Source organism: Theropithecus gelada, chromosome X (genome assembly GCF_003255815.1).
Source record: "Theropithecus gelada isolate Dixy chromosome X, Tgel_1.0, whole genome shotgun sequence".
Lineage (NCBI taxonomy): Eukaryota > Metazoa > Chordata > Mammalia > Primates > Cercopithecidae > Theropithecus > Theropithecus gelada.
This window is the reverse complement of record NC_037689.1, coordinates 9,906,452-9,933,475: the sequence shown is the minus strand read 5'-3', so window position 1 is coordinate 9,933,475 and position 27,024 is coordinate 9,906,452. Positions and strand designations below refer to the sequence as shown.

The 27,024-nt window shown below is 54.4% G+C and overlaps 3 protein-coding genes across 9 annotated transcripts; 2 read left to right on the top strand and 1 right to left on the bottom strand.

The window, feature by feature from the left end:
* The first annotated feature begins 3,186 nt into the window (after positions 1-3,186).
* MAGIX (MAGI family member, X-linked) lies at positions 3,187-8,544 on the top strand. 3 transcript variants are annotated; one of them, XM_025372659.1, is made up of 6 exons: positions 3,212-3,307; positions 4,150-4,296; positions 5,090-5,172; positions 5,246-5,473; positions 5,573-5,744; positions 6,476-7,038. In XM_025372659.1, exons 1-6 carry the CDS (start codon positions 3,259-3,261, stop codon positions 6,802-6,804), a joined length of 1,008 nt encoding a protein of 335 aa, XP_025228444.1. In that variant the 5' UTR covers positions 3,212-3,258; the 3' UTR covers positions 6,805-7,038. The 3 variants fall into 3 exon arrangements, with proteins under 3 accessions (XP_025228445.1, XP_025228444.1, XP_025228446.1); XM_025372660.1 differs by lacking the exon at positions 5,246-5,473 and having other exon boundaries at positions 3,187-3,307; XM_025372661.1 differs by lacking the exon at positions 5,246-5,473 and having other exon boundaries at positions 6,491-8,544.
* Positions 8,545-12,307: 3,763 nt separating this feature from the next.
* Positions 12,308-15,565, top strand: PLP2 (proteolipid protein 2). Its single transcript, XM_025371629.1, has 5 exons — positions 12,308-12,561; positions 13,593-13,745; positions 13,849-13,944; positions 14,806-14,896; positions 15,144-15,565. The coding sequence occupies exons 1-5, from the start codon at positions 12,466-12,468 to the stop codon at positions 15,164-15,166; spliced, it is 459 nt and encodes a 152-aa protein (XP_025227414.1). The 5' UTR covers positions 12,308-12,465; the 3' UTR covers positions 15,167-15,565.
* Positions 15,277-26,444, bottom strand: PRICKLE3 (prickle planar cell polarity protein 3). 5 transcript variants are annotated; one of them, XM_025371624.1, is made up of 10 exons: positions 26,306-26,444; positions 24,657-24,742; positions 23,765-23,948; positions 20,207-20,320; positions 19,774-19,911; positions 18,795-18,998; positions 18,512-18,698; positions 17,417-17,716; positions 16,153-16,762; positions 15,277-15,422 (listed from the first exon to the last, which is right to left on the bottom strand). In XM_025371624.1, exons 1-9 carry the CDS (start codon positions 26,345-26,347, stop codon positions 16,155-16,157), a joined length of 1,863 nt encoding a protein of 620 aa, XP_025227409.1. In that variant the 5' UTR covers positions 26,348-26,444; the 3' UTR covers positions 15,277-15,422; positions 16,153-16,154. The 5 variants fall into 5 exon arrangements, with proteins under 5 accessions (XP_025227409.1, XP_025227408.1, XP_025227411.1 ...); XM_025371623.1 differs by having other exon boundaries at positions 15,277-16,762; XM_025371626.1 differs by lacking the exon at positions 26,306-26,444 and adding an exon at positions 24,858-24,919 and having other exon boundaries at positions 15,277-16,762.
* Between the last annotated feature and the right edge of the window lie 580 nt (positions 26,445-27,024).

The window sequence follows — 27,024 nt, the reverse complement described above, 5'->3', positions numbered from 1 at the left end:
TGTAATCCCAGCACCTTGGGAGGCGGAGGTGGACGGAGTTTGAGACCAGCCTGGCCAACATGATGAAAGCCTGTCTCTACCAAAACTACAGAAATTAGCCGGGCGTGGTGGTGGGTGCCTTTAGTCCCAGCTACTCGGGAGGCTGAAGCATGAGAATTGCTTGAACCCAGGAGATGGAGGTTGTAGTGAGCTGAGATCGCACCACTGCACTCCAGCCTGGGTGACAGAGCGAAACTCCACCTAAAAAATAATAATAATTATCAGCATCATTTTTTAAAAACCCAATTACCCCTTTTAGCCTCACGTCATTCAAGGATTAAGTTAATTTCTCTCACAGTCCCACCCAATTCATTAATTTAACAAAATATTGTATTTATTTATTTATTTATTTATTTATTAGAGACGAAGTCTTGCTACATTGGCTAGGCTGGTCTCAAAATTCTGGCCTTAGTTATCTTCTCACCTTGGCCTCCCAAAGTGCTGAAATTACAGGCGTGAGTCATCATGCCCAGCCTGTTTTCAGAATTTATATTTGATTTTTCAAAAGACAGGGTCTTGCTCTGTCACTGAGAGTCGAGTGCAGTGGCATGATCATAGCTCATTGTAATCTTGAAGTCTTGGGCTTAAGTGATCCTCCTGTCTCAGTCTCCCAAGTAGCTGGGACTACAGGTGCATGCCATGACACCCAGCTATTTTAAGTTTTAAGGGGTTGAGCTATAATTGACTTCAATTTTATAGGTTTTGAATATGTTTATATCAGTGAAACAATCACTACAGTGAAGATACTGAACAGGCTGGGTGTGGTGGCTCACCTCTGTAATCCCAGCACATTGGGAGACAGAGGTGGGAGGACTTTTTGAAGCCAGGAGTTTAAGACCAGCCTGGACAACATAGTGAGATCCCCCTGCCCCAGTCTCTACAAAAATGTAAAAAATTTGCCAGGCATTGTGGCACATACGTGTAGTCCTATCTGTTCAGGAGGATCCCTTGAGCCCAGGAGTTTGAAGTTACAATGAGCTATGATTTGCCTGCAATCCAGCCTGCATGTCAGAATGTGACCCTGTCACTTAAAAAAAAAAAAAGAAAGAAAGAAAAGAAATACTGAGTATAACTATCTCTGCCAAAAGTTTTCTCCTGCCCTTTGTATTTCCTCTTTCCTGCCCTCTTGGCCCCCTCCCTCCAGGCAACCACTAATCCACTTTCTGTCACTGTATATCAGTTTGCATTTTATTAGATTTTTATATAAATGAAATCATATAGCATGTGCTTTTTTGGAGGGTGGGTCTGGCTTCTTTTACCATACTTATTTTTGAGATCCATCCAAATCCTTCATTGTTTTTTATTGCTGAGTTGTATTCCCCTGTATGAGTATACCATAGTTTGTTAACTTATTCACCTACTTTTTTCATTGAAAATTGTTTTCTTTTTAAGAGATGGGGTCTCACTATGTTGCCCAGGCTGGTCTTGAACTCTTGGGCTGAAACAATCTCCTGCCTCCACCTCCAGCCTCCCAAAGTGCTGGGATTACAGGCATTAGCATTTTAAAAATAGAGACAATGTTTCTACGTTTTAAAAATAGAGACAATGGTTCACTATGTTGCCAAGGCTGGTCTCCAACTCCTGAGCTCAAGAGATCCTCCCACCTCAGCCTCCCAAAGTGCTGCAATTACTGGCCTCATTCAACTATTAATGGGCATTTGGGTTATTTCCAGTTTTTGGATATTAACAAATATTATGAACTGAATTGTGTCCACCCATAAATATGTATATATATTTTGTTGTTGTTTTGTTTTTTTGAGAGAAGTCTCACTCTTATCCCCCAGGTTTGAGTGCAATGGCTCGATCTTGGCTCACTGCAACCTCTGCCTCCCAGGTTCAAATGATTCTCCTGCCTCTGCCTCCCAAGTAGCTGGGATTAAGTCACCTGACACCATGCCCGGCTAATTTTTGTATATTTTAGTAGAGATGGGGTTTCACTATGTTGGCCAGGCTGGTCTTGAACTCCTGAACTCAGGTGATTCACCCGCCTCAGCCTCCCAAGGTGCTGGGATTACAGGCGTGAGCCACTGCACCCAGCCATAAATATATATATGTTAAAGCCCTAACCTCCAATGTGACTGTATCTGAACATAGCTTCTTTAGGAGGCAATTAAGGTAAAATGAGGTCATTAAGGTGGAGCCCTAATCAGACAGGACTGTGGCCTTGTAAGAAACAGAAGAGAGAGATCTCTGCCTCTCTCTGTGTGTGTCTCTCTCATGCCTTTACTCTCCTTCACTCTCTTAATTCCATGTGAGGACACAGCAAGAAGGCAAGCATCTGCAAGCCAAAAGGAGAGACCTCAACAGGAAACAAATTAGCTACCACCTTGATCTTGGACTTTCCAGCTTCCAGAACTGTGAGAAACTTATGTCGTTTAAACCACCCAGTCTATGATATTTTGTTACAGTAGTTCTAAATGAATAAGACAAGAAATAAAGGTGCTATGAATATTTGTAAGACAAGGCTATGTAAATGTATGCTTTCTTTTAGATAAATGCGCAGGAGTGGAATGGCTGGCTCATATGTGTATGCTTAATTTTTAAAGACACCACCAAACTGTTTTCTAAAGTTGCAGGCTGGGCGCAGTGGCTCACGCCTGTAATCCCAGCACTTTGGAAGGCCAAGGCGGGCCTTGCCTGTAATCCCAGCACTTTGGGGAGTTCGAGACGAGCCTGACCAACATGGAGAAAACCCCTCTGTACTAAAAATACAAAATTAGGGGGGCGTAGTGGTGCCTGCCTGTAATCCCGGTTACTCAGGAGGCTGAGGCAGGAGAATCACTTGAACCCTGGAGGCAGAGGTTGCAGTGAGCTGAGATCGCGCCATTGCACTCCAGCCTGGGCAACAAGAGCGAAACTCTGTCTCTAAATAAATAAATAAAGTTGCAATATCATTTTACATTTCCACCGGCGGTATAGGAGTTCCATTTCCTTCATATCTTCAGCAACAGTTGGTATAGTCAGGCTTTTAAATTCTAACTAGGACCTTCAGCTGACAGAGTGCGGTGCCTGCAGCAGAGTGAGGCCAAGCACTCCTGCTGGCTCCCACAGCCAGGCCTCCTTGCTGGCCGCCAGGTAGGTCATCGCACGGGTCCAGGAGCCAGGCACGGGACCTGCCAGCCTCAGCCTCCAGGGCCTGGGCGGGCCGCCAGGTGAGCGCGCCCCAGAGCTCAAAATTCATAGCTGGCTGCCCTGTGTCCACCCAGCGGACTACTGGCCATGGAGCCGCGCACAGGGGACGCCGCGGACCCTAGGGGCAGCAGAGGAGGTACAAGGATCAGAGGTGTTGGGGAAGGACAGGGCGAGTCGCCGCCACCTCTTCCCGCCTGTCTGCTCCACACCTTTTCCTTCTGACAGGTGGTAAACAGAGCGGCTCTGGCGCCTAAGTGGCGGTGGCAGGGGGAAGGGGCCCAGCGATGGAGGCTGGGCTCGAGGTCCCCAACCCACACGCACACCTGAGCGAAAGGGCCGCGCACCAGAGCAGGGGAGGGGATCTCAGAAGTCTCCAGGGAGATGTGCAGATGTGCGGGGAGGGGTCTGCCCGTGGTCACTGGGGACACCTGGGCACTCAGGGTCTGTAGTGAACTGGGAGGAGGGGAACTGGGGTCCCCTGGGGACCTGTGGAGGGGACTCTGGAGGTACGTGGGCCATGGGGGAACAGGCCCTCTGAGGGAATTCATGGGGGAAGCAGGGGTTGCCTAGGATACTTAGAGGGAGAATTGGGGGTTCCGGGGCTACGGGGTCAGGCCGTGTTCTCCCAGGATATCTGGGGAAACGGGGTCCCCTGAGATATCGTGGGCAAGGAGTTGGGCATCCAGGGTGATTGGGGGCAGTCGAGGACCTCACATGGTGTTCGGAGGAGTCCAGGACTGTTGCAGTCAAACAGCGATCTCCAGGGACACCGTGGGAGCAGGCGGGGGTGCACCGGCTACCCGCGATGGTAGGGGATCGCGTGAGAAGGGAGGGACAGCAGTGACCTCCGGAACTAACGAGGGAGTGGTCAGGGGTCGCCGGATATCCTGAGGGCATTTCTAGGTCTTCGAGCGTCCGGAAGCGTGGGGGTTGGCCGAGGCCGAGGGTCGGCGTTGACCTGTCCCCTCTCCCGCGCAGGCCGCGGCCCCTCCCGGCTCGCCGGCCCCAGCGCCCGGCAGCTCCTGGCGCGGCTGGACGCGCGCCCCCTGGCGGCGCGAGCTGCGGTCGATGTGGCGGCGCTGGTACGCAGGGCGGGCGCCACATTGCGCCTGCGCCGGAAGGAGGGTGCGTGACGGGCGCTGAGCCTCCGCTGGGGGAGGGTTCGGAGAGGAGCTGGGTTCAGAGGGGCAGGCCTGGGCGGTCAGCAACTACTGCCTGCCTTGGGTGGGGCCAAGGGGCGCGATTTGGGGGGCGGGGATAGGAGGGTGCTTCGAGTGGGAGGAGCCTTGGGGTTATTCTAGAATATTCCTTGAGGGTTATCACAGTAGGCAAGGGCTGCATTAGTTGAGAGTGCGAAGGTGGATCCCCGTTCTGGCCGGCGGGGCTTCGAGGGTCCTTTATGGGGAGGCGGGGCCTGGAGAGTGCTTGAGGGGTGGGGACGCAGCGAAGGGGCAGGCCTGAAATGTGAGTCACGGGGGTGGCGCCTATTGTGACATGGGGGCGGGGCTTGAGATGTCGGGAACGGGATGTGGGTTAGAGGCTAATTAGAGGGCTTGCTATGGAAGGTTCAGGAGCCGAATTTTGGAGTAGCATTCTCCAGGGTGGGCCGAATGGTGTTACTTGAGGGATGTGTTCTGCGTGTTGTTAGAGGGAGATAGGAAGGCCTGGAAGATTATTCACATGGCTGAGCCCAGGATTGTTTGTTAAGAAGGTGGGGTCAGAACAGTTATTTGTTTGGGCTGAGAGCCTTTAAGATTACTTGAGGGGATGGTGCGTAGTTAAATGGTGGGCCAGTTTGTATATGAGCTGCAGGGGCGAGGCAAGTAGATGGGGCTAGAATGTTAACTCAGGGAACAGGTCCTAGGTAGTTTCCATGGCATGTCCCCCGACAGCCCTCTCCACCGCTTTTTTCCCCCAGTTGTTAGCGTGCTGGACTCTGCGGACATAGAGGTCACAGATAGTCGCCTGCCTCATGCCACTATTGTGGATCACCGGCCCCAGGTAACATCTTATCCTTCTATTGGAGGCAACCTGCCTCAGGGCAAACTATGTACACCAGTGTCCTTTATTCCAGCACCGTTGGTTAGAGACACGTAATGCGCCTCCCCAAGTGATCCAGGGTAAGGCACGTAGTGCTCCGAAGCCATCCCAGGCCTCTGGTCATTTCTCTGTGGAGCTGGTCCGCGGTTACGCAGGCTTTGGCCTCACCTTAGGTGGGGGCCGGGATGTTTCTGGGGACACTCCACTGGCCGTGCGCGGGCTGCTAAAGGATGGTCCAGCACAGCGCTGTGGTCGTTTGGAGGTGAGCCCTGAAGACTCTTCCATTGGTTGGTGCTATCCCTGCCTTTGTTTGGGTGCTCTCCTTTTGCTTTTCCAACACGACTGCGTTGCACTCTTCCAGGTCGGGGACCTTGTGCTCCACATCAACGGAGAGTCAACGCAGGGCCTCACCCATGCCCAGGCCGTGGATCGGATCCGAGCTGGAGGCCCCCAGCTCCACCTGGTTCTTCGTCGGCCTCTGGAGACCCACCCTGGCAAGTCTCGAAGGGTGGGAGAGCCCCAAAAAGGAGTTGGTGGGTTTCCCAGGGGAGAGAAGTCAGAGATCAGTGAGGAGAAGAGAGAGGTTCACAGAGTGGAGAGGCTGAGATTCTGGGTGGGAAGGGTTTGGTGATCTCTTTGGGGAGGGTCTGCAGGAGGTCATGGTATTCTCACAAGTAGGGGCAGGGAGGGGCACAGGGTCCCAGGATAGGAATAAAGCAGGGGCAGGGAGGGGTGTCAGTCTCAAGGATAGGAATTTCAGAGGGTGGGCTTTCCAGGTACTGGGGAGAGAGAAGGGAAGGGGTCTAGGATAAAAGCAAGTGTTTGGAAGGAAGGGTCTTAGTTCTCAGAGGGGAAGGCAGAATGGATCTTAGCGTTCTGATCCACTGGGGTTGGGGGGGGAACTGGATGGGGATCCAGAGGGTAGGGAGTCTAGTTCTGAAAAACAAAGGGTTGGTGGTTTGGGAGTCAACGGAGGTGGGATGAGAGAGGAGAGAGCAAGGGATCCTAGATGAGAGGCGTTTGATTTCCTTTGGAGATTGTGGGAAATGATTTCTGAGGGGCATGTTCTGGATCCAGGAGGGGAGGGGTCTCGGGAAAGGAGGTGTCGGCGTTGTGAGGGGTGGTGCCGATCCCAGAAGGCCTCGAGGGGAGATTTCTCTAAGGGCCAGGGTCTCATCTCCCGCAGCCTTTGGGTTCTCCTGTCTACCCTCCGCCAAAGGCCCGAATTTCCCTTCCCTACTTCACCACCCAGTCTAATCCGTAGTCCCGTCATGGCTAGATCGCAGCCCAGATCCTGGAGGGCCGGAGGTAACGGGGTGTCGCAGCAGCAGCAGCACTTCCCCAGTTCAGCACCCTCCATCCCGGACGACGCTCAAGAAGACCCAGGGCAGCCCAGAGCCTAGTCCAGAGGCGGTCGCCGATGGCCCCACGGTTTCTCCTCCTGAGCGCTGCACTGAGGATCCCAACGACCAGATCCCGGGTTCCCCGGGGCCCTGGCTAGTGCCCAGCGAGGAACGGCTCTCGCGGGCCCTAGGGGTCCGGGGGACAGCGCAGCTCGCTCAGGAGATGGCAGCCGGAAGGCGGAGGCACTGAGCCTACCTCTGACGGCGCGGGGCTCACTAGTTACCGCCCAACCTGGATCCGGCGCGTGTGGCCGCCGGGCACTTGGCACTTCCCCAAGAGCTTCCACTTGGTCTGGTCCCCCCTCCCGCTGCGCAGTGGCTCTGCCCGCACTCCCCTTGCAGCGTCAGTGGTACGACCCTTCCAGCCCGGCTAGCCTGCGCTTCTGGTTCTGGGAGGGAGAGGTAATAAAATGGTTCGATCTGGTCTTGACTTGCCAGGCGCTCGAGGCGGGGTGGGGCTGCCCAGGCCACTCTGTAAAGGAGCAGGTGGGTTGATCCTGCTTCGAGTAATCGCTAACTAGCTTCATGCTGCTGCTTTCCTGCTTGCACATGGATCTTTGCTTCCGCTGGTCCTCAGCCTGGCGTGGTTTGTTTTTCTCTTCCCCGTCTCCTGCTCCTCTCCTTATTCATCAATTTCACCTTTTTGGAGGTGTACAGGGTCTCACACATAAATTATTGTGCATGGCATGGAGAATGCAGAGGTGAGCCTGTCGTGGCGGGACTGCACCAATGTATCCACAGTCCTGTCTCGGAATCATCCAGACCCTCAACTGACGTCGGGATAGCAAGGCTAGAAGCCTAGAAGCAGGGCGGCTTCCTTCGCCAGGGACCTCTGGTCTCCCATTTCCGGCCTAGTCTGCCAGCTTTTGCTGGCACGTAGGCTACCACTCTCCGGGCATCGGCTGGGGCCCTGGATCCCCCTTTGGGGCGGAGCGGGGAAGGTGTGAGTCAGCGCCCCTGGGCGGGCCGGGCTAAAAAAGGTTATTAGAACCTTTGGGCCGTGCCCCCATTTTCCGTACATGGTGAAGAACTGCAGCCGGGCTTGTGTGCACTCGCCACATACTGGGCGTTCCCCGCACGGGAGAGGCCCAGAGTTTCCTTCACCCTGCGAACAGAGCCCCGCAGCCAGGGCTTATATGGCCAGCGGGACTCCAACCGGGGTAGCCGCAAGGAAGGCACTGGCAGAGGACAGAAATGTCCAGTCACCTCCGCTGTCACCACATCCTGAGCACTCAGCCCCATCCCCCCCCCAGGAGGGAAGCTGTGGTCTGACGGAATAGGCAACTTTCGCCCCTGTGGGGAGGGGACGGGGAAGGAAGAAATAATTTAAAGGATCCGAGTGCGAGAGTCCAGGTGGCCTTGGAGAGGAAAGAGGAACGGTGAAGACAAGCTGCGAGCTGGAGAGTGAAGAGGTGAACACTTGAGTGGTTAGAGCTGTAGATAGACATTGTGGGGAAGTGTGCCAGGGTGGCTTCCAGCTACCCCTGACTTAGAGCCTGGTGGAGATGTGGTTCTTCAGAAGTTAGCATAGGGCTCAAGAGCCCCAGTCCTATAAATACAGTCACACCCAAGAGACTAATAATAGTAACCCCGGCCACCATGTACTTAGTTTTATCCCTGTTACTGGCTCTATTGCAATATTTATTTTCATCTACAATAGTTGCACATCTACTCAACGATCCGAATATGTCCATTTCACAGAGGAGGAAAGTGAGGCCCAGGGAGTGCAGATAGCTTGAGAGAGGAGGATCAAAGCAAGATTTAATCAAGGCCTGATTCCCAAGTCTGTCCTCTTAATTTCACCTGCATTGAAACCCAACTGTATACATTGCACTGTGCTAGGTACTGTGGAGATGCTGGAGGAACAAGACATACAATTTGTCTTTGTGTAGCTGATGTATGTAATGAGGGTAGACAGATGTCAGACAAAAAAGACAAGAAAATGAATAACTAAAAAACCAGGTCAGTCATGGTGGCTCACACCTGTAATCCCAGCACTTTGGGAGGCTAAGGCTGGTGGATCACAAGGTCAAGAGTTCAAGAGCAGCCTGGCCAAGATGGTGAAACACCATCTCTACTGAAAATACAAAAATTAGCCGGGTGTGGTGGCAGGTGCTTGTAATCCCAGCTACTCGGGAGGCTGAGGCAGAGAATTGCTTGAACCCAGGAGGTGGAGGTTGCAGTGAGTCAAGATCACGCCACTGCACCCCAGCCTGGGTGACAGAGCGAGAATCTGCCTCTAATAATAATAATAATAATAATAATAACAACCAGACATGGTGGTTTGTGCCTGTAATCCCAGTACTTTGGGAGGCTGACGCGAGTGGATTGTTTGAGCCTACGAGTTTGATACCAGCCTGGGCAACGTAGAGAGACCTTGTCTCTACAAAAAGCTTAAAAATTATCTGGGAGTGGTGGCTCATGCCTGTAGTCCCAACTACTTGGGACTCTGAGGTGGGAGGATCACTTGAGCCCCAGAGGTCAAGGCTGCAGTGAGCCATGATTGCACCACTCCACTCTAGCTGGAATGGCAGTGAGACCTAATCTATAAAAAAAAAAAAAAAAAAAAAAAAAAAAAAAAAAAGCCAGGCATGTGGCTCATGCCTGTAATCCCAACACTTTGGGAGGCCGAGGCAGGTGGATCACCTGAGGTTGGGAGTTCAAGACTAGCCTGACCAACATGGAGAAACCCCGTCTCTACTAAAAATACAAAATTAGCTGGGTGTGGTGGCGCATGCCTGTAATCCCAGCTACTCAGGAGCCTGAGACAGGAGAATCGCTTGAACCCGGGAGATGGAGGTTGCAGTGAGCTGAGATCATGCCATTGCACTCCAGCCTGGGCAACAAGAGCGAAACTCCTTCTCAAAAAAAAAAAAAAAAAAAAAAAAANAAAAAAAAAAAAAATTAAATAAATAAATAAATAAATTCAGAGAGAAGTGAGAGTCATGAAGCTATGAAGCTAGCAAAAGGAGGTTATATTGTGGGAGATAATGGTGGGCTTCTGGCCTCTGAAAACATAACTCTTGAGCTGGAACCTGAATGACTAGAAGCCAGGTATATGAAGCACTGAGCGAAGGGCATTGACAGCAGGGGGAATAGCAAGTGCAAAGGCGTTGAAGCGGAACCAGGTTTGTCTTGTTTCAGAAATTCAGACGTGTCCTCGCAGAGTTGGCAAGCACATATTTATCACTGGGAAAAGTATGTTTCATCCCTTCCACTATTCATTCACTCTTCAGGCAAGCGGGGCTGAAAGAGGGGAGCTCTTTCCTTAGTTTTGAGGGGCCTTGTGTTGGCAGAGAGAGCAGGCAGGCCCTTGGGTTGAATCCTCCTGGCCATCCAGTTATGATTCTCCCCCACATCAAATGAGATGAGAATAAAAACAACATCTAGTCTGGAGAGTGTGTCCCTCAGGGTAACTCTGGGATCCTGATTCCAGGAGACCAGATGCATGTCTTAAATGCAGAAATTAAGGCTGAGCTGGGGGAAATTACTTGCTCAAAATAACACACTTAGCCAGGTGCGGTGGTTCACACCTGTAATCTCAACACTTTGGGAGGCCAAGGCAGGAGGATTGCTTGAGATCAGGAGTTCAAGACCAGCCTGAGCAACATAGCGAGACCTTGTCTCTACTAAAAAATAAATACAAACAAAGTGTCTACAAATGTCACTCAGCCTTGCACCCCAGGAGCCATCCATTCATCTTGCCAGTCCCCCAGAAATAAACTTTCCTATTCCTCATGTACAATTGTGCTGACTGGCCCCTCTCTTCAGAACCAGGAAACTGAAGGCCAACATTTAGGGCTAGGACTTCCTTGGGATTGCAGAACACAGAATCAGACCTTGGGCTCTCTGGGCTCTAACACTATTACAAAAAATGTTTTTTTAAATAGAGACAAGCTCTCACTACGTTGCCCAGGCTGGTCTCAAACTCCTGAGCTGAAGTGATTCTCCCACCTCGGTCTCCCAAAGTGCTAGGATTACAGGCATGAGCCACTGCTTCTGGCCTCGGGCTCTAACACTAGAAACAATGCTTGCCCTATTTCTGAGCAACTCAGTGCTCACCAATCCCTGTTCTCACACAGCCTTTACACTGGCAGGGTCTTATCCTTATCACTGCTCAGAGGTTTATTCCACTGTCCGCAATCCATTATCCAAAACTCTGGAGAACAAAAAGCTCTGGAAACTGATGGTTTTCCCACAAGATAGACACTATTTGGTTGCAAAACCTGACCTGATCTAATGAGGAACAATTTTCTTTCTTTCTTTCTGTTTTTCCTTTTTTGGAGACAGGGTCTTACTCTGTTGCCCAGGCAGGAGTGCAGTGGTCTGATCATGGTTCACTGCAGCCTTGAACTCCCGGGCTCAAGCAACCCTCCCACCTCAGCCTCCCGAGTAGTTGGGATTACAAGCACGCGCCACAATGCCTGGGCTATTTTTTTTTTCTTTTTTTCTTCCTTTTTTTTTTTTTTTGAGATGGAGTCTTGCTCTGTCACCCAGGCTGGAGTGCAGTGGCACAATCTCTGCTCACTATAACCTCCACCTCCCGAGTTCAAGCAATTCTCCTGCCTCAGCCTCCTGACTAGCTGGGATTATAGGCGCGCACCACCACACCCGGCTCATTTTTTGTGTGTTTTTAGTAGAGACGGGGTTTCGCCATGTTGGTCAGGCTGGTCTCGAACTCCTGACCTCGTGATCTGCCTGCCTCGGCCTTCCAAAGTGCTGAGATTACAGGCGTGAGCCACCGTGCCCGGCTGCCTGGGCTAATTTTTAAAATTATTTGTAGAGACAAGGTCTCACTATGTTGCCAAGGTTGATCTCTAACTCCTGGGCTCAAGCGATCCTCCTGCCTGAGCCTCCCAGAGTGTTGGGATTACTGTCATGAGCCACTGTGCCCAGCGGAGGAACACTTTTCAATCCTTACCCAGTTATTGTGAACATTCATACCTTTTCTTGAAGACATACCATTTTGTTTCTTTGTTTGTTTTTGCTTTTTGTTTTTGTTTTTGTTTTTTTTTTGAGACGGAGTTTCACTCTTGTTGCCCAGGCTGGAGTGCAATGGCGTGATCTTGGCTCACCGCAACCTCTGCCTCCCAGATTCAAGCGATTCTCCTGCCTCAGCCTTCCAAGTAGCTGGGATTACAAGCATGCATCACCATGTCCGGCTAATTTTTGTATTTTTAGTAGAAACGGGGTTTCTTCATGTTGGTCAGGCTGGTTTCGAACTCCCGACCTCAGGTGATCCACCCGCCTCAGCCTCCCAAAGTGTTGGGATTACAGGCGTGAGCCACGCGCCTGGCTTTTTTTTTTTTTTTTTTTTAAAACGCGACAGCTCCAAACGCCGCTGAGAGTATATGCACGGGAAAACTTTCTGAAATCAAAAATATTCTGAATTCTGGCAACACACTGGGCCACAGGTCTTTCGGATTTAACTCTGCCTAGGCCGTTTTATTCAGTTAAGGAAACTGAGTCACTCCCTCCCAAAGCCAGATTCCCGCGGTTCTAAGCTGAAGCTGTCTCGGGTGCATTTGCATTCCAAAAAGGCGAGGGGTCCCTCTATTACTACTCCTGGTACCTGGAGCTGCCAAGTACCCTGGCGACGGGGCGCCTCGGGGGCTGTGCGCCGGGCTGGGAGTATCCTTGGCGGGCGGGGCGAGGGGGCTTCCGGGGCGGCAGCCACCTGGCCCGGCTCCGGCCCCGCCCGCGTCATCTCTGCGCGGTGATTCACTCCCTCCTTCGCCCCGGGGCCCCCTTCCCGGCCAGACGGCGGGCAAGACAGCTGGGTGTGCAGCGTCCTCGAAACCACGAGCAAGCGAGCAGATCCTCCGAGGCACCACGGACTCCAGCCCATGCCATGGCGGATTCTGAGCGCCTCTCGGCCCCTGGCTGCTGGGCCGCCTGCACCAACTTCTCGCGCACCCGAAAGGGAATCCTCCTGTTTGCTGAGATTGTGAGCGACCTGGGGCAGGCGCGTGGGCAAAAGCGGGATGGGGTGGCTGGACCACGCGGAACTGGATGGTCCGGGTGAGGCAGGCACTTGGCCGGGGCGCTCGGCAGTGGGGTGCAGGTGGGTGGGTTCACGGTGAAGGCCTGAAACCCGGGGCGCAGGGCGAGTCGGTGGGGTTTGACGAAGGTTGTTGAGATCTGGTAGCCCCCGGGGTGAGGCAAGGAGCCTATAACGCATACGGAGGGCTACATGGGGGGAGCTGCGTTAACTCATCAGTGGACTCATCGAAGGGGTCCCAGGGTGCTGGGAAGTCGGGGCCTCCTGCGGCAGGGCGTGGCGCGGCCTGGACACAGGAGGGCGGGCTGGCAGCTCGCCCAGGGGCAGGGCCTGTTGGGGTGGGGCCCCCCCTCGCGCTAGTCCCGCGGTGTAGAGGGCCCCGCCCTTCGCCAGTTCTTCCTTGCCCTTCTGAGGCCGGGCGGGATGTCCTTAGCTTTTCGGGGTTTCCACCCTTCTCAAAGTGGGCGCCGCCTTTGAGTCACTTGTAAAAGGGGTGCGGCGCCTTTAACGGAGTCCTGCCTCTCTGGTGTCAGTCTCGCCGCTTCCCAAAGGGGTTGCTGGGGGAACCGCGTGTTCAGCCCGGGTCAAGGCCACAAAGCCGGCGTCAGCGGGGCTCACAAAACACCTGGCAGCGCCACTCCCCTCAGGCTGCCCATATCCTAGAAGGGAAAAGGGGAGGAAACTGAGGCACCCAACTCTACTTCTTACTTGCTGGGTGACCCTGGCCAAGCCATTAAACCTCTCTGCACCTCAGTTTTCTCATCTATAAATTAGAGAGAGTAATAATAGTACCCAGAACATTAGATTGTCGTGATGATTGAATTTGGAACACAGTGAGCACATAAAAAGTGTTTAGCTATTATTGCGTGTCATTTCCCCAGCGCTCATAGTCATTCGAGTACGGGACTCCTAATTTAAACCAATCTCCTCAGCCCTGGTTGCTGATTGAGGTCCCCTTTCCCATGTCACCCTTCCAGATATTATGCCTGGTGATCCTGATCTGCTTCAGTGCCTCCACACCAGGCTACTCCTCCTTGTCAGTGGTTGAGATGATCCTTGCTGCTATTTTCTTTGTTGTCTACATGTGTGACCTGCACACCAAGATACCATTCATCAACTGGCCTTGGAGTGTGAGAAGGGGTCCACAATGGCAAGGCCAGGGAGGGGTCTGGGCAGTTAGGATTGTCTGGGAACTGTGGATGCTGACTTCCCTCTTCTCCCTACACCTCACAGGATTTCTTCCGAACCCTCATAGCGGCAATCCTCTACCTGATCACCTCCATTGTTGTCCTTGTTGAGAGAGGAAACCACTCCAAAATCGTCGCAGGGGTAAAGGCCATGGGAGCAGCTCTGAAGCACAGAGGGAAGGGTTTGAGGAGCCAGGGGCCATTTCTGCCTTAGCTTCCAGCAGAAATCGTGTGGCCCACAGCAAGTCACACTTGTCCTCAGGGCATGGAGGGAAGTTTGGCACAGGACTTGCTTTTGCCTCCCAGGGTCTTCATTTGCTGTGAAGGGCAGTCCCTTGTCAGACACAAGGACCTTGGTGAGAAGTACAAACAGGTGGCCCCTTTGTCAACGCACTGGACTACCATCTGCAAGAACTTTGTCCCAAATGTAGTAGGAATTGGGGCTGGGCGCAGTGGCTCATGCCTGTATTCCCAGCACTTTGGGAGGCTGAGGCTGAGGCAGGCAGATCACTTGAGGTCAGGAGTTCAAGACCAGCCTGGCCAACATGTCGAAACCCCGTCTCTACTAAAAATACAAAAATTAGCTGGGTGTGGTGGCAGGTGCCTGTAGTCCCAGCTACTCAGGAGGCTGGGGCAGGAGAATCACTTGAACCCAGGAGACAAAGCTTGCAGCGAGTCAAGATCATGTCACTGCACTCCAACCTGGGTGACAGATGGGTGACAGAGTGCGACTGTGTCTTAAAAAAAAAAAGTATGAATTGAATTGTGCCCCCTACGTGTAAGGCCACAGTGTGGCCTCCCTGTGTTGAGGGGTATAGGAGGAGGGAGAGTGGGGTAGGATGCATTCTCTTGGCCTTTCCCTGGGGTTCTTTGGCTTCCCAACCTGGGGCTTGAGTCCCGTCCTGTATGGGGCAGGTGCTGGAGGTGGTAGATGCAAGAAGATAAGAGACTGAGTAACCTGACTACCTAATCTAACCCTCCTCACTCCTATCCTGTCCCCCAGGTACTGGGCCTAATCGCTACGTGCCTCTTTGGCTATGATGCCTATGTCACCTTCCCCTTTCGGCAGCCAAGACATACAGCAGCCCCCACTGGTAAGGGTGTGTGTGTGTTGGTTGGGGGTAAGGGGGTTGCTGAGAGGGCAGAGGAGAAAAAGAAAGGGATCTCTTAAAGGCATGAATGCCAACTCTGGTCCCGTATTGGTACTGATGGCTTTTGTACCAATAGGTACCATAAGCTTCAGTATTCTTGTGTGTAAAATGTTCATAGACTTTGGATCTTGTTTTTAAAAAATGGGCATATAGATTCAGCCAATGCTTTCTCTCTTTTCCTCACCTGCAGACCCCGCAGATGGCCCGGTGTAGGCGAGCTCCCTTCATTTCCCTCTGCAATCTGCAAATAACTCCTCCATTGAAATAACTCCTCCCCACCCCAACAACAATATTCCCAGCCAACCAACTCCCACCCTCTCATAGAGGTAAAAGTGCCTTAATTGGGAGACTTTTGTCTTCCAGCCTGCCAATCAACCCTCCTGGGTGTGGCCACCATACGCCTGTGCCTAGGTCCTCCTTCTGCAGGATCCAATAGGAGACATCAGTTCTGCCTGAACCATGCCCCCACCTAAGTCACAAAATGAGGGAAGGGGGGAGTTAGATTTCAGAGTCAAGTCCCCAGGTTGGGACCCACTCCAAATAATCTCCTCGGTGTGGGCGGTGGTTCTGTAGAGGGATAAATGAATAATAAACATTGTTAAAATATATGATAATGAAATGATAATGAATAAAGTAATCCTTTCATCAAATGTGGATAAATTTCAAGCATCAGGAGGGGGAAATGGAGTGGAAACAGCTGGGGCAAGGAGGCAAAGAAGCCAGGCCTGTTTTACAACAAATATTAAATTACTTCAATAATACAAACGAAAGTCCTGGTGCGGTGGCTCATGCCTGTAATCCCAGTCCTTTGGGAGGCAGCGGGAGGATTGCTTGAGCTCAGGAGTTCTAGACCAGCCTGGGCAGCATGGTGAAATCCCATCTCTACCAAAAAATTAAAAAATTAGCTGGCACGCTGACACGAGCCAGGAGTCCCAGCTACTTGGGAGGCTGAGGTGGGAGGATCACTTAAGCCCAAAACTTTTGAGGCTGCAGTGAGCCGTGATCATACCACTGCACTCCAGCCTGGGCAATAGAGCAGATCATGTCTCTAAAACAGAAACAAAAATAGAAACAAACAGACAAAGGAGGGAGGAAGAGGATTTATGACTTGGGTTGTGGGGGCGGGGTGTGGGGGTGAGGGGCATGGGCCTCATCATCTACTCTGACTGGAGAATGGAGCCCCCTCCAGGAAGGCCTGCCTTCAAGCCACGATGCAGTTCTTGTCTCGGGTCTGTCGGGTCTGTCGAGGCATCCCTGGGCGAGAGTCCCTGGGGAGCGATAAAGATGGGGAGTTGAAGGTCTCCGTTGCATTGTCCTGAGCAGGCATGGGCCTGCACAAATGCGGGGGCAGAGGGATGCGCTCTCCTAGGAAGAAGCCATCATCCTCTGAGGATTCGGAACTGGAACTGGAGGGCGAGCTGGAGCAAGATCCCGAGTCTGACCCTGATCCCGCGTCACACTGATAGTGGCGACGTCTGCTTGGGTGGCGGTGGTGGTGGTGGTGATGGTGATGGTGATTATGACGGTGGCGGTGACGGCTGGGGGCCCTGGGTGGGGGACTGCGTGGCCTGCGGCGCTGGGCCGGGGGTGCACTCAGGGTCCGGCGCGGACCTCCTTCAGACACGAGAGGGTCGCGGAAGCTGACGCGTGGGGTGCTCTGGCGACCGAAGGCACTATCATCTGGGCGCAGGTTAGGCTGGCCGGGGGACTCTGGGGGCGGCTCGGGGGCACTGCGGAGCCCCAGCTCCGGCATGGAGTGGCGGTGGGGAGCCCCTCTCAGAAAGCGGGAAGGCTCCTCGGGGCCTGTAGCTGTTAAAGGGGAGACAGAGCGACTCCTTGTATCTGCCCTCCCACTGGCCCCCTTCTGAGGGGAGGCCTGCGAAAGGGCCTTCTTTCCTCCACTAAGACTGGGAAAGTGGGGGCAGGGGTCGGAGAAGGGCAGGGAGGTGGGGAGTCTGGGAAGTGTGAGGCCTGGAGCAGGCTCTGGGTGGAGAGAGGGTTGGAAGGAAGAACACGGAGCAAGATGGGACTGGTGTGGGGGGCGTGGCCAGGGCACGGGGCGTGGCCAGGACACCGAGGGTGCCTTCGGATGGAAGCGGTGTGGCATAGTTTGGAGTAAATTTGGTTTGCGATAAATGGAGTGGGGCCTGACTGCAGAGGATGAAGAGTGACCAGCTGGAGAAGAGGAAGAGGAACTTGGGGTCAAGCAGAGACAAGTTGAGGTAGGGGACCGGCCCTGTATTGACAGGGTGGAACCAGGGTTCACGAGGCAGGTGTAGTTTGGGATGGAGACCAGGCCTGGAATGGTGTGGGGAAGGAGGATGAGCTGAGAAATGGGCGGGCCCAGGGATGCAGCAGGTGAAGGGTCTGGGCCAGTCAAGGAGGAAGGGCCAGGGTTGAGGCAGGGGCAAGGAGGTAGGGTTGACTGGGCTGTGGCTGGGTGTGGCTGGAGGGTTAGCTCACCTGGCGCTGACTCCGTGCAGGTGCCTTTGGTGGTGGTCTCTGATGCCCCCTCTGCAGCAGAGAAAGAGGCTGTGGAGGCTGCAAGTGGGGCTGTAACAGTGCCGGCACTCCAGCTGCGGCGGCCCGGTCCTGGAGCCGTGGGCTCGGACCCAAGGCTGCAGGCTCGAGAGCAGAAGATTAGGCCTCGGCGTGGCAGGAATGGACGGCCCAGCAGGGCCCGCCCACAGCGACTACAGCAGAAGCAGCGGTCTGAGGCATGCCAGTGCTGGCCCTCGTAAGCCATCTGGCCTTGGTCCAGGCCTGTGGGGAACCACCAGGGGGAAAAACTGAGGCAGAACCCCCAGGCATACCCCCACCTCTTGTGAATGAGTCCCTTCTCAGGAAGAGGTGGAGAATCCCAGGCAGGGCACCCCTAGGTGCCTTCCTCCCTCCTCCAGAATGGGGCCCTTTTGGAGAAAGCAGGAAACAGGTTTTGGTTCTCTCCTGGAGACTGGCTGGTGAACCTCTCTCTCACTCCTCCCTTTCTTTCACAGGGTGCTCTCTCCCAGAGCCAGGTGGGCATTGGACTCTAAGATTCGGGCCAGGCTTAGACATTAAGGGGTGGCTCCAGGCGGAAGGAGAATGGAAGGCTTGGCCTGAACAGGAGGCTTGGCTGGTAGGGGCAGGGCTTAACAGGTGGGGAGTGGCCCTAGTGAGAAAGGAGTGGTTCTCAGAGGGTAGGGTGTAGCTGGAAGCTAGGTCTGACCTAGGCTGATACAGGAGAGTGGAGGAGAACCGGGCACAGCTTGGGGTGGTGGAGGCTAGGGGTAGGGGGAGCCCTGGGGCTGGAATTAGAGCACGAGCACCCTCTGGAGGTGGGTGTAGACATGTGGTGGTGGCCTAGCATTGTGTAGGTGGGGTTTAGAAAGCATGGCATAGTGGGGACATTGGGAGTGGGACTTGCAGCCAAGCATACAGGCCTATAGTGTTGGGGCTGGACAAAGTACAGGGCACAGTGGAGGATGGGGCCTGGAGGACAGGAGGAGTCCTGGTGGGGTAGGGCTGTGGCCCAGCTGTCCATCCATCCCTCTGTCCAGTCCCACCGCATTCACCCACCGATGTGCTCCCCACAGCCATCACAGTACTCCGCATGGCGGGCCTCGTAGCAGGTGCAGCAGTGGGGGCGGCTCTGACGCATGACGTAGCGCTGCCCTCCTAGGGAAGCTTCACACTCAAAGCAGCAGAAGTGATCCATGTGCCAGTGGCGGCCCTCAGCCTCCGTGCATTCAGGGGAGAAGATGATCTGCGGGACGCAGGCCATCTGTGGCTGTCAGATGAGCCTGCTCCTGGCCCTGCCCACCCACCCTCCACTCCCACCCCTGGGCAGGGAGGCCCAAACCTCGTCACAGGCTTGGCAGCGTGGACGCAGGCATTCGGCATGGTGACGCCCGCAGTAGACCTTGCCAGCATGGTAGAAGTAGATGAGGTCAACCAGCAGTTCCCGGCATGTGGTGCACACGAAGCACTGTGGGTGCCAGCAGGCACCCAGGCCTGCACGGCTGGCAAACACTGCAATATCTCCACCTCCAATCTGCTTCCCACACTGCCACGAGACAAGCACCAAGATGGTTACCATTACCGTCACCAAGATGGTCAGATGGATGGGGTCAGCCAAAGTATGTTACACTTGGGCCTTTCCCACGGTGAACCTTTGTGACCAGCCCCACCCACGGGGTAACTTTGACACAGGCCCTGCCTATACCAGGGATGGGGTTGGGTGGTACCTTAGAGACTGACCCTGCTCATGGGGGAAGCCATAGAGACAGGCCCTACCCATGGTGGGTGGCCTTACAGGCAAGCCTCCCTCATCAGGGGTGGGGAAGACAGACAGGCCAGGCCTAATGGGGGAAACCACAGAGACAGTCTCCACCCACTGGGACCTTAGCAATAGATCTCACCTATCAGTAGGATCTAAGGACAGGCCCTGCCCACCACTGGGCCCTGCAGACAGGCCCTGCCACTGTGGGTCAGCTCTTGAGGACAAGTTCTGACCACAGGAGGGCCAAAGAGACAGCCCATGCCCCATGTCCACTGCACAGAGGGGGAGAAAAACACACTAGGTCCTCCTTACAGATAAACCCTACACGACAGTGGGATCGATGAGACAGGTTCCTGTCCACCAGGGGTTGCCTTAGAGGCAGTCCCTGCCCAACAGTGAGATGTGAGGAACAGACCCCGCCCACAAGAGGGGACCCTAGAGACAGCTCACTGGGGCTTAAGGTGCAGGCCTCATCTTCCCAGTGCTTGGAAGATGTGTCCTGCTCCCCAGGGCTTGGACCAGAGGCACTGCTCACTCGCTGAGGCCCTCCACAGCTCACCTCCTCACAGATGGCCCCAGTGATGGTCACCGGGAAGATGCGCACGATGCCACGCCCCAGATTCTCCCGCTTCCGCTGCTGGCTAAAGGCTCGGAGCTCTTTCTTTTCCTCCTCTTCCAGTGCTGTGCAGTACTGTGCCTGGGAGGGGAAGGCATCTCCCAGGCTCCTCCCTTGATGCCTGTTCCTGCCTCTCTTCCAGACTTCATCCATGTCCCGAAAGTTTACTTCTAGGTCTTTCTATAGATGGTGCCTCCTGCCTGAAGTACCCACCTCTACCCAGCTGTGGTTTTGTCAAAGAATGTCCCCTGATGACCCTTGCCTGTCTGAACCACTCACCTCAGATCAGCTCACCCTTCCTCCTCTGACCCTGCCCTGCACTGGCCCAGGCTATGCCCTGTGCCTGGCATGCCCTTCCTGTCTTCTCTCTCCTCACCTCACTGTCGTGTGGGGGCAGCTGGTGCAGCAGCTGCTTGATCCTGTATTTCTCTCCAGGACTGTTGACGTAGGGGACCTTATCCTCTGGGAGGCAGCTGAAAAACTGATATACCTGGGAGGACACAGAAGTGGGAGAAAACAACTTAAATGAGAGGTGAGTTGGGATACAGTGAGATGGCGGGTCCCTATTTCTCTGAGAAAATGAAAGGCATCAGGAGAGACCTTCTGACTTCCCCATCTCTCCTTCCTAAATGCAGATCATTTCCCTCAGCTCCCAGCTCCCAAACACGCTGAGGGTTCCTGCATGTCTTGACCTCACTTCCTCCTCCAGCTGCTGATCCACTTTTTTTTTTTTTTTTTTTTTTTTTTTGAGACGGAGTCTCGCTCTTTGCCCAAGCTGGAGTGCAGTGGCGTGATCTAGGCTCACTGCAACCTCCGCCTCCTGGGTTCAAGCGATTCTCCTGCCTCAGCCTCCTGAATAGCTGGGATTACAGGCATGAGCCACTGCTCCTGGTCTACTGGTACACTTTTCTTTTTCCCTTTACAGGAAAATTCCTCAAAAAGTTATGAGCACTTGTATTCACTCCACTTCCTCTCCTTCCAATCTCTCTTGAGCCTACTCGAGGCAGGCTTCCGTTCCCATCCCTCTTCCAAAGCTGTCAAGGTCATCGATGACTTCCCCATTGTTAAAATAATAGTTCAGGTCTCAGTCGTCATCAGACTTGATGATGGCAGCACTGCACCAGGCTGACCACTCTCTCTTCCTGGAAACACTTTCTTCCCTTGGCTTCCAGGACACCACACAGTTCAGGTTTTCCTTCCACCTTATTGGCTGCTCCTTCTTTGCCCCTGTTTTGTCTTCTCCTCAACTAGCTGACCCCTAAATGCGGGAGGATCCTAGGACTCAGCTCTTGGTCCTCTTGCCTCTGTCTACATTCAGTTTCTTGGGAATTACACTCAACCTTATGGCTGTAAAAATCATTTACGTGGCTAATGTGTCACCTCCAGCCTGTGACACATAATGACAAACACATACGTCCAGCTCTGTAACTTATCCCTTGAGTTCCAGGCAATGTGGCTATTTAGAAGTCTAACAGGCATCTCAAACTCCAGATGACCAGAACTAAACTTATGCTCTTACCCCTTAAACTCGCTCCTGTCTTGGCCTCCCCCACATCAGTTAATCTACCTATCCTCAGAGTCATCTTTCACTCCTCTTTCTCCCACCCCCACAAGCAAATCCTCTGAGCGCTACTTCCAAAATATAGGCTGAGCACCGTGGCTCACACCTGTAATCCCAGCACTTTAGGAGGCCCAGGGGGAAGATAGCTTGAGCCCAGGAGTCCAAGACCACCCTGGGCAACATGGCAAAACCCCATCTCTACAAAAAATACAAAAATCATCCAGGCGTGGTGATGCATGCCTGTAGTCCCAGCTACTTGGGAGAGAGTGAGACTCTCTCTCTCTCTCTTTATTGAAATGGAATTTCACTCTTGTTGCCCAGGCTGGAGTGCAATGGCATGATCTGGGCTCCATGCAACCTCTGCCTCCCGGGTTCAAGCAATTCTGCTTCAGCCTCCCGAGTAGCATGTGCCACCACGCCTGGCTAATTGTTTTGTATTTTTAGTAGAGACCAGGTTGTTTCTCCATGTTGGTCAGGCTGGGCTCAAACTCCCGACCTCAGGCGATCTGCCCGCCTCAGCCTCCCAAAGTGGGGGGATTACAGGCGTGAGCCACTGCGCCCAGCCTTTTTTTTTTTTTTTTTTTTTTTTTTTTGAGACAGGGTCTTGCTCTGTCGCCCAGGCTGGAGTGCAGTGGCGCAATCTCAGCTCACTGCAACCTCTGCCTCCTGGGTTCAAGGAATTCTTGTGGCTCAGCCTCCTGAGTAGCTGGGATTACAGGCTTCTGCCATCATGCCAGGCTAATTTTTGTATTTTTAGTAGAGATGGGGTTTCACTATGTTGGCCAGGCTGGTCTCAAACTCCTGACCTCAAGTGATCCACTCGCCTTGGCCTCCCAAAGTGCTGGGATTACAGGTGTGAGCCACCATGCTGGCCTCTCTCTCTGTCTGTCTCTCTCTCTCCATATATATATAACTCCTTTCACTGCCAGCGCCATCATCATCAGGTTCCTCACTGGTCTCCTGATTCCACCCTTATTCTTCCAGGCTATCCTCTGCTCACAACCCTCTTGCGACTTTCCCTTCATTCACAGGCAAAATCAAAGTCCTCTCCATAGCCCCTGCCACATCTCTGACCTGATCTCCAGCTGGTCTCCCCCTTGCTCACTCTGCTTCAGCAGCACTGGCCTTGCCGTCCCTTACATATGCCAAGCACACTCCTGCCTCAGGACCTTGGCATTAGCTATGCCCTTTGCCTGCGTGAGTCACTGTAACCTTAGATATCTGCATGGCTCACTTCTCACCTCCTTTCAGGCGGCTCCACCATTACATTCTCACAGAGGCTTATTCTGGGCACCCTATTTACAATTCTAGTGTCTCTCTCCCTCCCTCCCTCCCTGTTCACCCCACATTCCTTGCTTTTTAATTCCATAGCCCTTATACCATTTGACATATATTTACAGGTTTGTTTATTGGGTGTTCCTCCTTTCCAGAATCTACCCTCCACCTGGGCAGTTTTTTTTTTTTTTTTTTTTTTTAAGGAGTATCACTCTGTTGCCCAGGCTGGAGTGCAGTGGGACGATCTCAGCTCACTGCAAACTCTGCTTCCTGGGTTCAAACAATTCTCCTGCCTCAGCCTCCTAAGTAGCTAGGATTACAGGTGTACACCACCACACCCAGCTAATTTTTGTACTTTTAGTAGAGACGGGGTTTTGCCATGTTGGCCAGGCTGGTCTCAAACTCCTGACCTCAAGTAATCCACCCGAATCAGCCTCCCAAAGTGCTGGGTTTACAGGCGTGAGCCACCACGCCTGTGGGCAGATATGTTATTTTGTGTTTTGCTCACTGCTGTGTCCTCAGTGCCTATAACAGTGTCTCACATGCAGTAAGTGCCCCATAACTATGTGTTGAATGACTCAATCAACGAAGTCATGTGGTGAATGAAGTGCTGGGAGGGTAGAACAGGGAGTGGGACCAGGCATGGTGGCTTGCTCTTGTAATCTCAGCACTTTGGGAGGCTGAGGCAGGATCACTTGAGCCCAGGAGTTGAACACCAGCCTGGGCAACAAGGGAGACCCTGTCTCTGCAAAAAATTTTTAAAAATAGCCAGTCATGGTGGCATGCGCCTGCAGTCCCAGCTATAAGGGAGGCTGTGGTGGGCAACAGAGTGAGGCCCTGTCTCAAAAACAAACAATCAAAAACAATAGGATTGGGGTGAACAGGCCCTGAGCAACTGGTCCCTCAGTCACCCAAGGTATGGGGGGCTGATCACTCCTCGATCACAGACGGGCCAGAAGGACCCTCGGTCTGGCTGCACACTCTAGCATAGCCCCAGAAATAGGTTCCCACCTGAGTGTGTGTGTGTGTGTGTGTGTGTATGTGAGCATTAGTGTGCAACCACTGGACAGCAAGAGTGGAGGGCTGGCCTCTGGTCACCTGCTCCGGCTTAAGGCCTGGGGGCACCCAGGCATACTCCTCCGATGCACAGCCTGAGTCGTCGTCGGAGATGGAGTGGCGCTGGAAGTCCGAGATTAGCCGGCACATGATGCGTTCCAGGTCCACAGGCACCGCGTGCACTGCGTGCTCCTCCCGCGGGCATTTGCAATGCTGGCAGATCTTTCTGAGAGGGCCGGGATGGCGGTCAGTTACTAAGGGGTCGCCCACCTGAACCCCTCGGCAGCCCAGGTCCAACGGAGGAGCCGGGACATGCAGATTATCACCACCAAAGGGCTGTGAGCAGGGACGGGGATCTGGGCCTGGGGGCGGGGCTGCAGGAGGTGGGCCTGTAAGCCAGGGAGTGGCTGGGCTGTGAGCCAGAGGACAGGTCGTGGGGAGTGGGACGCTTTGTGGGGAAACTTTCACTAGACACAGGCATCTAACCTGTGGTGAGGCTCTGAACTTGTGGGCTCTGAGCCTGTGGGTAGGGCCTGAGTCTGGGGGCTGTAGGCGCTGTCTATTGGGTGCAGGGCTCCAGCAGGAGGATAGGACGCTGGGCCTGGGAGAGTAGGTCTGAGTCTAAGAGGGGTGCTAGAGGCCAATGGGCAGCGCTCAGCGCTAGGGACGAAGAATCTCCCTAGGGATGCGACTCAGCGGCTACAGTAGAACTCTTCTAGGGGCGGGGCTGCATGGTGGGTGGAGCCCTCCTGGGAACCGGACTTTTGGGAATGAGTTAGGGGGCGGGGCTCTGAATCTGAGCCTGAGGCTCTTTTCCCAACTGCGATCCCTCTGTAGGCGGAGCTCAAGCGTAGGGGCGTGGCCTAAGCCTCCTGGATTCCCCCCCGAAGGCGGAGCTCTGAAAAAGGCGAGGCCCTTTAGGGGAGCCACTTACCTCCAGCCGTGGAGCAGGAAGCCGGGGCACTGCTCCCTGCAGGAGTTGCAGGGCTGGCCCCGGTCTGGGTCCTCTGCCTCTGGAGGCTGCAGTGGGCGGGAGCAGATGCAGGGCCGGGTGAAGCGCGGAAGCAGGGAAGGAGAAGTCAACGCCCGCCCCTCCACTTCATTGCCCGCGACCGCACGCTGGGGCCTGTCTTACCTGGGCAGCGCTGGGCAGGCTGGGACAGCGCCCAGAGTGCGGGGGAGCGGGACACAACCGAGGCAGAGGCGGGGCAGTTGAAGCCACCTCCTTATATGTCCCCTTTTCAGGGAATTCCCCTCCCTAGGCTGGCCTCGAACCCCCCCTTCCCATCCGCCCCTAGCCTCAGACACCTCCCACCAGCCTTAGATCCTTCCAGGGCTCAAGCATCTCCCCGAGAATTCAGAGTACTCTCCCCACTAGGGCACAGAGCCCCTACTCTGGGCATCCTCTCCCAGGCTTCATCCTGGTTCCCTCTCCATCTACGCCGCCAGCAGCACTCCAGTTCCACAGGGTAGGAGATGAGACCCCATCCTTCCTTGAGATCCCCACGTGAACCCCTGCCCCTCTCTTCACAAGCTCAGGAGCTCCTCCCCCAAACCCTGGCCTCATGCCCTGATACCCAAGGAACTGGGGACCCTTCCCCAAGATCTCAGGAGGTGCCTGCTGAGAAACCCCCATCCCAGTAAACCCCCATCCCAAGAAACGTTGGCCTTTACCCCGCCTATCCTAGGGCTATTTATTCCTTCTCTGGACCACCAAACCCAGACCCCACATTCCCAGGTCAGAGACCCACTCCAAAGGAAGTGAAAGACCGTCCTGTCTAAGAAGTCAAAAACTCCCTTGCTCAGGCGGAACCCTGGAAGCCTTGTTCCCCCAAATCCCAGTCTCTTGACCGTCAGCATTTCGGCATCCCAGGAGTGTAGGACTCCATCCGTCCGTCCACATTCCTCCAAGGTACTGTGTCCTTTAGAAACTGAGGAGGTCCGCCGGGCGCGGTGGCTCACGCCTATAATCCCGGCACTTTGGGAGGCCGAGGTGAGCGGATCACCTGAGGTCAGGAGTTTGAGACCAGCCTGACCAACATGGTGAAACCCTGTCTGTACTAAAAATACAAAAATTAGCCAGGCGTTGTGGTGGGCGCCTGTAATCCCAGGTACATGGGAGGCTGAAGCAGGAGAATCGCTTGAACCCAGGAGGCGGAGGTTGCAGTGAGCTGAGACAGCGCCACTTGCACTCCAGCCTGGGTAACAGAGAAAGACTCCGTCTCAAAAAAAAAAAAAAAAAAAAAAAAAGAAGCTCAGGAGGTTCCTGCTCAACCTAAGTCCCCAGGACCCAGTCCTCTGGCCCTCAGGATTCCCTCCCACAGTTCACAAGAGAGGGGTCCCCACCAGCTCCCAGGAGTGCTGATGAAAGTGTGCGGAGAGGTGATTAGGGGGTTTGGGCCACCAGATCTACACCTTCCTCCATCCATTCGCCTCCAGCAGCCCCAGCCCCAGGTCTGGGAATGCAGGGGATGGGATTCCAAGACCCTCTGTGGGGCACCTATTCACTATGCCTATCAATTGCCCCCTCGCCCGGGCCTCAATTTACCCCCGACCCCCACCGCTGCCCTGACTCCCGCTCACCGCACGCCCGGAGCGGCGCCTCCGGGACCCACGCGCGAACATGGCGCGCCCGGGCAGGGTCAAGCCAGGCCGGGTCAAGCGAATGTAATCCTTGGGACCGTCAGGCCACCGCGCGTCCGGCCTGGGAGCTCGGTTCCGTAAACCTGACACCCTCGTGGGAGGAGCGCGCCCCGCAGGGCCCGCCCTTGGGCATGTGGTCTCTCCGCTGCCACGGCGCCCCCTGCCTAAAGGTGAGCTGCACGCAGCCCCGGGTGCCCCGCGGGAAAGGCCCCTGCCCTCCCGCTCTGGGCCAGTGCGGGGCGTCACAAGGCACGACCCCCAGAACCCCGGTGTGCCACGTAGCCTCTCACGGGACCTGGGGCTTGAGGGCTCTGTAGTGGAGGATGGGGAGACTCGGAGGTGGCCAACTGGACTGAGAGGGGTGGCGCGCTAGGGTGCTTGTGTTGACATTTTGTGTCGATTTATTTCGGATGCTTATTTGGGAGAGGGGTTAAAGACATCTCTTGGCTCCTCCCCACTGGTGAGGCTCCGAGGGTCTCCTCGATGAATGCTGTAACAATGGCCCCCAACCTCACCCGCGGCCCCAGCTGGTGCTCGCTGGGAACCTGGGAACCTGGCCCTAGCCACTAGAGAGCTAGATCTTATAGGCACTCCTCCCTTCTCATTCCCCTCTCAGAGCCAGGCCAGGTTCCAAAGCCCTCCTCCCCTCTCTCCCCTCA

Bases quoted from the DNA above. Each gene is read 5' to 3' on its own strand.
- MAGIX (XM_025372659.1), top strand. From the start codon at position 3,259: ATGGAGCCGCGCACAGGGGACGCCGCGGACCCTAGGGGCAGCAGAGGA. The intron at 3,308-4,149 runs GTACAAGGATCA...TCTCCCGCGCAG, and splicing joins CCCTAGGGGCAGCAGAGGAG to GCCGCGGCCCCTCCCGGCTC. The intron at 5,173-5,245 runs GTAACATCTTAT...CCTTTATTCCAG, and splicing joins TTGTGGATCACCGGCCCCAG to CACCGTTGGTTAGAGACACG.
- PLP2 (XM_025371629.1), top strand. From the start codon at position 12,466: ATGGCGGATTCTGAGCGCCTCTCGGCCCCTGGCTGCTGGGCCGCCTGC. The intron at 12,562-13,592 runs GTGAGCGACCTG...TCACCCTTCCAG, and splicing joins TCCTCCTGTTTGCTGAGATT to ATATTATGCCTGGTGATCCT. The intron at 13,945-14,805 runs GTAAAGGCCATG...CCTGTCCCCCAG, and splicing joins ACTCCAAAATCGTCGCAGGG to GTACTGGGCCTAATCGCTAC.
- PRICKLE3 (XM_025371623.1), bottom strand. From the start codon at position 26,347: ATGTTCGCGCGTGGGTCCCGGAGGCGCCGCTCCGGGCGTGCG. The intron at 23,949-24,656 runs GTAAGTGGCTCC...CGGCCCTCTCAG, and splicing joins TTCCTGCTCCACGGCTGGAG to AAAGATCTGCCAGCATTGCA. The intron at 18,699-18,794 runs GTTTGGGCCTCC...TGCGTCCCGCAG, and splicing joins GCTGCCAAGCCTGTGACGAG to ATCATCTTCTCCCCTGAATG.